At 42.4% G+C, this 10,136-nt stretch overlaps 1 protein-coding gene across 11 annotated transcripts in view; it reads right to left on the reverse strand.

Annotated features, from left to right (window-relative positions):
• The window catches only part of LOC306797239 (uncharacterized protein), a 252,033-nt gene extending 244,517 nt beyond the window's left edge, over positions 1-7,516 (reverse strand). For 9 of the 11 annotated variants that reach the window (XM_079296500.1, XM_079296504.1, XM_079296501.1 and 6 more), the window contains exons 1-4: positions 7,418-7,516; positions 5,869-5,987; positions 5,641-5,763; positions 4,612-4,674 (exon numbers count right to left, since the gene is read on the reverse strand). In XM_079296500.1, the coding sequence (XP_079152626.1) occupies positions 4,612-4,674; positions 5,641-5,763; positions 5,869-5,888 (206 nt within the window). In that variant the 5' untranslated portion in view covers positions 5,889-5,987; positions 7,418-7,516. Of the gene's footprint in view, positions 1-4,542; positions 4,675-5,640; positions 5,764-5,868; positions 5,988-7,417 lie in introns of all 11 variants that reach the window. The other 2 variants (XM_079296499.1, XM_079296498.1) reach the window with 1 other exon arrangement.
• Positions 7,517-10,136: the final 2,620 nt, after the last annotated feature.

Here is a 10,136-nt window from a genome sequence, read left to right on the forward strand (position 1 = left end):
CATTTCACCGTTGCCAACTTGTTGTTTTTTGCAACCAGTGAACAGGAAGTGACCATATCTGGACGTAGTCGTCATGACGTAGAGACGCCGTACACGTCTCTGCTAGAGACCTGTCAATCAGTGTGTAGCCCCGCCCTAAAGCATCCCCTGCTTTATGGTCTGTGTGACTCTAAATGGACCATAATGTACTAAATGAACATCATGCTGTATTGAAGAAGACTTGAAACTAGAGATTGAGACATAAACTCATGTTTACAATGTTTACTGAGGGAATAAATCAAGAGAGAAGTAGAGTCATTTTCTATAGACTTCTATACAACCAGAGGAGTCGCCCCCTGGTGGACACTAGAGAGAATGCAGGTGTGAACCTGGTGTTTCTTGACATTTCCTCCGGGGTAAACGCTACATGGCTGCCCGATCCAAAGTTGTGGCTAACTTCGAGGCTAGCACCCTTCACTTTAAAGAGCAGCAGGTGACAAACGAGCCAGTTTGAAGGAGCCGACAACTTCGTTTAGCGACTCAGAAAACGACGTAATCACGAAATAGTTTTAGACGCTTTAGAAACAGGAAGGAGTTTCTGTTTCCAATCGGTCAAGAGAATGAAAGCAGTGAGAATAGAGGTGTTTATGAACGCTCCACTGGTTCCCTGGATCATTCATTACCTGGGCATTTGGCGAGTGTTTCTGAAAAATAGCGGCGGCTCCATGGACATGTCACTCCTCATGGACACACCGCTGGGTTCAGGTTGATCAGAGTCCGGTCTCTTGCGCTTCCTGTTAGACAGAGAGAACAAAAATGAAATTCACTTTTTGATCTTCAGCTACAGAAGCTGCTGGAAGACAAGAAACTATCAACAAGAGAATGAAAGTAGTCCATGAATATGAGATATGAGATTACAGATAATTTAAATCCCCAAACTGTCGGTCACATCAATACAGCATCACAGAAAGAGGAGCGTCTGTGTTCATGACGCCATCGACCATCATACCGTCTGCATTCATAAATACCAGCCAGTGGTGGCCGGCCAATAGAGGGCCACGGGGCCACGGCCCCACCCACCTTGAGCCACAAAAATAAATAAATAAATAAAAATAAAATAATATTAATAAATTGTCAATATTTGTGTTTTTGAGCTATGTAATATACCCAGTAATATTTGTAAAATAGGATATCTGCGCAAAATAAATGCTTTTCCCTGCTTGTCCTCGTGCCAATCACTGATTAAAGAAATAAATGAGTGACTTACAATCTAGCCAATCAGTGCCCTAAAAAAGACTTCCGGGAGGACCATCCTCATCTGGCCCACGGCTACGAGTGCTCGTTCTCATCTCGCGTGTTCTCGTCTCGCGTGTTCTCGTCTGCTCGTCCCTCGCACCGCCATTTTAACGGCATGACAATGGAACAGCCAAGCACTAGTGCTACTCTTGCAAGTAGACTCAACCCTAACTCGTCAAATCTCTCCTCCAAGACCCGTTTGAGAGAAGAACTTTGGCGGAGAAACACCAGGTGAAACAACTGGGCCCAGATCAGCCTCCTGAACTCAGCATAAAACAGCAGACGGGAGTAAAAGGGAAGCTTCTGTAAAGACTGGTACACGAGGAAGGCTTGGCTAGCTGAATGCACTCATGCTAACGCTGTATTTTGCTTTCCATGCGTGCCTTTTAAATCGACGGGGTCAGATTCAGCATGGACCGAAACGGGAGTAAGAGACATGAAACACTTGTCAGAAAAAATAAGAAAGCACGAGAACACCAGAACGCACATTGATAACTCTGTCAAGCTCGCCATATGAGGCAAAGTGAACATCGCTACCCAGCTGGACGACGGTGAAGAAACACAACGAGGAGGTGGATAAAAACCGGCACGTTTGATCAAAAAGAATTGATTGTGTGAAGTTTTGTGGGGCTTTTGAGTTGGCTTTGCGTGGGCATGACGAGACCGACTCCTCGGACAACCCTGACGTGTTCAAGGGACTGGTGGATTCTGTTGCCAGCTGGTGCTTGTGCTACGCTACATCGATGCTAACGGTAACGTACAAGAGCGTTTTCTCGAGTACATCACCATCCAGAACGCGACCGCTGACACCATCGCTGCAGCGCTCACGGAGAGGCTGAGCACCATCCTCCCAAACGGACAAACCGACAAACGTATCGCCCGAGCGTACGACGGGGCTGCCGTCATGAGGGGAGCCACCGGCGGAGTGCAGCGGAAGATACTGGATGTCTACGACAACGCTCGCTACGTCCACTGCTACGCGCACCAGCTGAACCTCATCATGCAGCAGGCCACAGCACGCATCCCCAGGATCCACACCTTCTTTTCGGACCTCGGTGGATTCTCTGCCTTCTTCTCCAGGTCACCCAAGCGAACCACCGTGCTGGACCAGATGGTTGCGCACAGACTTCCTCGAGCCTCCACAACACGGTGGAACTTCCAGAGTCGCGCTGTAAACACTGTGTACGAGCACCAGGACGACCTCCTGAAGTGTTTCCAGAACATCAGAGACTCTGGGAACTTTGATCCACAGCTGTCAGAGAGGCCGGGGGCTTCGTGAGGATGCTTGAAGACGAGACTTTCTGTTTCTTCCTGGCATTGTTCCACAAGATCATGCCAAATGTGGACATGCTCTTCAGCCAGCTGCAGAAGAGGAACATCGACCCCGTCTTCATTGAAGGACTTGTCCAGAGGTTCACAGACAGCATTCAAAAAATCAGATCAATAACGATATTTACTACGAGCTGATAAAGCTTTTGTTGTTGGAAAGATGAGTTGCTCACGTCCAACAGTCTGTAAAAGCCGAAATGGGCCGAGTCATCAAAGTGAATGATTATGATAGAAAGCATCACAATGATATTTGTTTCAATATTTTAAAGGAAAAAGATCAGATTTCTATGAAAATGCAGGTCGTTATTAAACACAATTTGTAATAACAGGCTTATTCAGGTGTCCACCAAGTCCGTTTGTAGAAGAGGCCGAGTTGTTTTTGAAGATGTCAAGTTAGAAACTGGAACTTTATTTGTTGGAACAGGGCGTCCATGTCCTCTGTGTGGGGACAGTGGATCTGACCAGCAGGACGCTGGGACATGGGGAACAACAGAGGCTGGCTACAGAGGTTGTTGTGTTGTAGTTGTCAATATTAATACTTTATACACTCGCACACATACATGTACTATGTGGGTGTGTATGCACAGCACATGCTAACTACAGGAAGTAGTCAAATATTCAACAACATACTCGACCGTCTCCTGAAAAGGGAGGACAAGCTGCTAACTGACCGTCTGATACATTTTGATGATGTCGTTATAATTTCCCATCATCTGAAGTTGTTTGTCAGACTTTACACATTGTTTTTTTAATACTTGACTTTATCACAGAAGCATGTGTTCAATCAGAATCACTTTCATCAAAATAGCTTCATTGCAAATTGAAGTTGATTTCTCTTTGACAGGTATGTGACACCATCCTGATGCAAGCCAAGGAGCGGTTCTCCTTCAGCCAGCACCTCGTCAGCACAACACTGCTGCATGGAGCGTTGTTCCCACAACACAGTGTGACGTTCCCTGAGTCGCTGCTTGAAACCACAGTGGAGGCTTACCCCATGTTGGACCAGGCCAAGCTCAAAACAGAGCTGTCCCTGATCTATGAGAAGAGTGAGTGCAAGGCCTGCAGTGGTGCAGTGCCTATGTACCAGTTCTTCATGGAGAACAACCTTCACAGAGTGTCACTCTGCTCAGGATCCTCATCACCACACCGTGACCACAGCTGAACCCGAGAGGTGTTTCTCCACTGTGAAGAGGATCAAGACCTTCCTGAGGAGCACCATGACACAGGATGGCCTGAATGCTCTGGCTGTGCTCTCCATGGAGAAGGAACTTGTCAGGGACATGCCTGACTTCAGTGAGAAGGTCATTGAGAGGTTTGCCACTCAGAAGAGCAAAGTTCCTTTTCAAATAACTTCCTCATCATGAAAACATGCAGGTTTCCTCCCCGCACTGATGGGTGTTTCTCCAACAAACAAGGTTCATCGGGGCATCTTCAAATATACTTCTTCTATCAGACTATATATGATATTTACATTTTATTAGAATATATTCATGATATTTATATTGTATATTTATGATTATATGGTATTTACATTTTATTATAATATATTCATGATATTTATATTGTATATTTATGATTATATGGTATTTATATTGTATTATAATATATTCATGATATTTATATTTCATATTACACTGAATATTATTATTATATGACATATATATATTAATATCCTGAATTGTATGAATAAGATGTCCTTATTATGTCAGTGTTGGAATAAATGATAACAATGTAACTGCAAAGTACGAATGCGTTTTTGATACTTTTTTTTTTTTGCATTGAATTATACTATTTGCTGAAATTGATTGGATGGCCCGACCCAACAAACAATCCACCAGCCGCCACTGGCTGAACCTCTTCTCCAGTGCTTTGAACCCCATTCAGCCTCTGCTGCCCTGCAGCCGAACCCTCCGCTGGTTGTCCTGGATGATGACTTACCCGCGCTTTTGTGAAGGCTTCTTCTTTCCGAAGGACATTCTTTTGAAAAACAGCGGCGGATCCATGGACCTGTCACTCTTCATGGACACACAGCTGGGTTCAGGTTGATCAGAGTCCAGTTCCGTGAGGTTCCTGTCAGACAGAGAGGAAGACCACCAGAGAAGGAGATCCACTTATTAAATCTTCAGCTCCAGAAGCTGCTGAAGACTAGAAGCTATCAACAAGAAGATAAAAGTCTGAAGCTCTTCACACTGAAAGATTTCTGTTCTATTATTCATCTTTCTGGGAGAACGAGTGTCACGATATTAAAGTTCTAGCAGTGCCTCTTCGTCCCTTTATCTACCCAGCTAGTGTTCTCATGCTGTTATTTAGTTCCACACCACCAGGGAGGTTTGGAACCAGAGCCTCGGACTCATAAAGGTCCCGGTACCCAAGAAGAGGAAGGACTCCAGACTGTATGTAAGAAGTGGACGTCGTCATGGTGACGTCTCTCATTGGTTTGTGGACTGATGTTTTGAAGCCTCAAGTTTGGCTATTTCACCGTCACAAACTTATTTTTTTGCAACCAGTGAACAGGAAGTGACCATATCTGGACGTAGTCGTCGTGACGTAGAGACGCCGTACACGTCTCTGGTAGAGACCTGTCAATCAGCGTGTAGCCCCGCCCTAAAGCATCCCCTGCTTTATGGTCTGTGTGACTCTAAATGGACCATAATGTACTAAATGAACATCATGCTGTATTGAAGAAGACTTGAAACTAGAGATTGAGACATAAACTCATGTTTACAATGTTTACTGAGGGAATAAATCAAGAGAGAAGTAGAGTCATTTTCTATAGACTTCTATACAACCAGAGGAGTCGCCCCCTGGTGGACACTAGATAGAATGCAGGTGTGAACCTGGTGAAGCAGGTGACAAACGAGCCAGTTTGAAGGAGCCTACAACTTAGTTTAGCGTCTCAGAAAACGACGTAATCACAAATTAGTTTTTTGACGCTTTAGAAACAGGAAGGAGTTTCTGTTACCAATCAGTCGAGAGAATGAAAGCAGCATTTTAAATGTAAATCAGGTGAGAATAGAGGCGTTTATAATTCATTACCTGGACGTTTGGCCACTCTTTCTGAAAAACAGCGGCGGCTTCATGGACCTGTCACTCTTCATGGACACACAACTGGGTTCAGGTTGATCAGAGTCCAGTTCAGGGTCCGGTTCCCTGAGGTCCCTGTTAGACAGAGAGGAAGACCACCAGAGAAGCTTCAGTGTGCAGTTTCTACTTGAAGAAGGTTTGTTCTTTCGCATGTTTTGTGACTAACTGATGATGACTTACGTTACAAATGGCTCCTCCATGGACCCGTCGCTCCTCAAGGACCTGCAGCTGGGTTCAGGTTCAGATCCAGGCTCAGGTTCAGGTTCAGGTCCAGGTGCAGGTGCTCTAAAAATATTTTTCTAAATAATTCCAAACAATTACTAATGTTCAGGACAAAAAGGCGAATATCACAATATTTTAGGTACCATAAGAATAGATTTTCTAAATAATTCCAGACAATGACTGATGTAAATGTGTTGAACACATCTCTGACTCCATCCACACAGAAAATATGACATTTTTACAATACGAATTAAGAGATATTTCAAAGTAAAAATCATACATTTGTACAGAGAAACAGGTACATTTCTGAATATTTTAAGTGTTATAAAAAGTATTTTCTCAATAATTCTAAACTATAACTGATGCATATGTGTTCAAGAAAAGTCTGATTACAACCCTACAAAAAACAATAGATTTTTACTGTAACAATAGATTTTTCAAAGTAAATGTCTGACATTTGTACATTAAAGAAGTAAATCAGGACATCTGCACAACAGAGTTTATTTTATTTTTTCTATGTGATGATGAATAAAATGGCAGACATGCGCATTTCAGAGGTCAAAGTTGAGTCTTTTTATTATTTTATATTTAACATCTTACATTTTTTCCATATATTCCTGATGTTCAGAGAAGAGGTGTGTGATTATATGTTCTTAGGTTTTGACAGCACCTTCAAGACTTTAGACTTTTACTTTGGAACATCTCTTCTTACAGTAAAAATGTCTGATTTTCAGTCTGGGTGAGTCAACGATGGCCTGAACACATACACATCAGTCATTGTCTGCAATTATTGAGAAGAATATCTTTAGAGCACCAGATATTTGAAGTACAATTTCAGTTCAGTTTGTACTTCATAAAATATCTGAATTGGTAAAGTTAAGATGTTTGATTTTTGTTTGGATGTGGTCAGAAATGTCCTGAACAAATACATATCAGTAAGTCAGATATTATTCATTTCATTATCTTTCTATCAATCCTCAAATCAAAGAATAAGACACTTCATCTTATTTTGGAAACCGGATGTTGTCTCACGTTACAACTTTCTCGCTTCGTCGACATCTTATTTTGGAAACCGGATGTTGTCTCACGTTACAACTTTCTCGCTTCGTCGACATCTTATTTTGGAAACCGGATGTTGCCTCGCGTTAATCTTTCCGCTGACTTTGCAAAGTCCTCTAACTTTGTAGTACAGTACAGTACAAAGTCCACTAACAGTCACGAGTCTGCTGAGTTGAGCGCAGTTTTGTCAAAGTGACGTCAGTGAAGTCAAACAGTCCTCAACCTGAAATAAAGAGCTTTACATGAGCTCCTAAAACAAGGAGACGGACATGTTTGTAAAGTCATCATCACAGGTTCATTATCAACACGATGAGTCTTTGGACAATGCCACGTAGTAACAGCAGAGTAGCCTCTGTGTCTGTTCCTCTTGCTCTCCCTTTAAAAACACGCTTCTTCTCTTCTTCCTCACTAGAAACGCGCTCTACAACAACAGTCCATGAGCAGTTACCTCTCCTGTGAGGCCCAGTGGGAGCCTCTCATCCCCCGGGGAGGTGGACTGGGTTTCTCTCTGTGTCCGCAGGTCCGAACCCAACAGCCTTCATGCACATTACCTGTCTGAACGTTTCCTGCTTTGACTTCACCTTCACTTCATTTGACACTCCCCATGCTGCAAGAGGCCACAAGAGGCCACAAGGTGTCGCTGTTGACCAGCAGACAACAAGCTGAGACTCCAGACTCTGAACCACGAAACAAACCAGAAGTTATCCTCCAGTTATTATTGGCTTTTGTGTTTATTCATGTATCTTTACCGAAATAAATGACACAAATGTATTTATTGTACTTCTACTGCACTACACCTCAGAGGTATTCATTGTACTTCTACTGCACTACACCTCAGAGGTATTCATTGTACTTCTACTGCACTACACCTCAGAGGTATTTATTGTACTTCTACTGCACTACACCTCAGAGGTATTTATTGTACTTCTACTGCACTACACCTCAGAGGCATTTATTGTACTTCTACTGCACTACACCTCAGAAGTATTTATTGTACTTCTACTACACTACACCTCAGAGGTGTTTATTGTATTTCTACTACATCTCAGAGGTATTTATTGTACTTCTACTGCACTACATCTCAGAGGTATTTATTGTACTTCTACTGCACTACATCTCAGAGGTATTTATTGTACTTCTACTGCACTACACCTCAGAGGTATTTATTGTACTTCTACTGCACTACACCTCAGAGGTATTCATTGTACTTCTACTGCACTACACCTCAGAGGTATTCATTGTACTTCTACTGCACTACACCTCAGAGGTATTTATTGTACTTCTACTGCACTACACCTCAGAGGCATTTATTGTACTTCTACTGCACTACACCTCAGAAGTATTTATTGTACTTCTACTACACTACACCTCAGAGGTGTTTATTGTATTTCTACTACATCTCAGAGGTATTTATTGTACTTCTACTGCACTACATCTCAGAGGTATTTATTGTACTTCTACTGCACTACATCTCAGAGGTATTTATTGTACTTCTACTGCACTACACCTCAGAGGTATTTATTGTACTTCTACTGCACTACACCTCAGAGGCATTTATTGTACTTCTACTGCACTACACCTCAGAAGTATTTATTGTACTTCTACTACACTACACCTCAGAGGTGTTTATTGTATTTCTACTACATCTCAGAGGTATTTATTGTACTTCTACTGCACTACATCTCAGAGGTATTTATTGTACTTCTACTGCACTACATCTCAGAGGTATTTATTGTACTTCTACTGCACTACACCTCAGAGGTATTTATTGTACTTCTACTGCACTACACCTCAGAGGTATTCATTGTACTTCTACTGCACTACACCTCAGAGGTATTCATTGTACTTCTACTGCACTACACCTCAGAGGTATTTATTGTATTTCTACTACATCTCAGAGGTATTTATTGTACTTCTACTGCACTACACCTCAGAAGTATTTATTGTACTTCTACTGCACTACACAGAGGTATTTATTGTACTTCTACTGCACTACACAGAGGTATTTATTGTACTTCTACTGCACTACACAGAGGTATTTATTGTACTTCTACTGCACTACACAGAGGTATTTATTGTACTTCTACTGCACTACACAGAGGTATTTATTGTACTTTATTTGTTTTAAGGGTGCAGAAGCATTGTGGTTGCAAGACGTTTGTGTTGCAGCTGCCGACATGCCTCTTGTGTTCCTCTCTGTTTTGTTCTCACATTAAAGGAGGATGTGTGACATCTGGAAGCGCTCAGGGGGCGGGACTTAAACCCCCGAGTTGTACCTCAGGGCAGAAACATCAAAGGGAATGACAGATAATGTTAGGACGCTTCGGTCACTGCTGTCTCAAGCGCAGGGAGGTTTCCAGGAGGATGATATGGCAACTTCTGAACACATGCAGGACAAGTCGGGAAGTTAAGAGACAAACCTTCGTCCACGCCAGCAGGGAGGTGTATAAAAGGAGAAAAGCTTCAGTTTATGTCCACCGTGTCCTGTCGGGTTGGCCAACATAAGGAGATAAGTCGTCCAAAGAAACCAATAATTCGCCAAAGTTGCTGTTTTGATGTCACACATCCTCCTTTACACTCCCCCTGTTTTCAGGCACATGTCGAGGTCATGAACTCAGTGGTGCTTTAGGATGAGAGAGAGGAGGACAGCACTCTGCAGTTATTGACAGAATATGAGAACATTTTGTGTCTTTGTTTAGTCATTTTGCATCTTTGTAGTCCTTTTGCATGTCGTTCAGACCTTTTTGCGTCAGTTTGCTCCGTTTGCATCCCTTTAAAGTCGTCTTGCATCACTTTGTAGTCGTCTTGCATCACTTTGTAGTTGTCTTGTGTCTTTGTTTAGTCATTTTGCATCTTTGTAGTCATTTTGCATCTAGTTTTGGTCCTTTTGCATGTCGTTCAGACCTTTTTGCGTCAGTTTGCGTCCCTTTGCATCCCTTTAAAGTCGTCTTGCATCACTTTGTAGTTGTCTTGCATCACTTTGTCATGATGCATCTGGTTTTTGTCATTCTGTTTGTTTAATAATTCCTTCTGTATAACTTTATATAGCAGCATAAGATACACAAGTACGATGATAAAATACAACATAAACACACTATACTCTGCTTTAAATCTCCCCCCATCCCAAAAAACACTTCTCTGTATTTAAAGAAAGCCTTTCAGTCCCA

This window comes from Melanostigma gelatinosum (assembly GCF_949748355.1).
Source record: "Melanostigma gelatinosum genome assembly, chromosome: 24".
NCBI classification, from domain to species: domain Eukaryota; kingdom Metazoa; phylum Chordata; class Actinopteri; order Perciformes; family Zoarcidae; genus Melanostigma; species Melanostigma gelatinosum.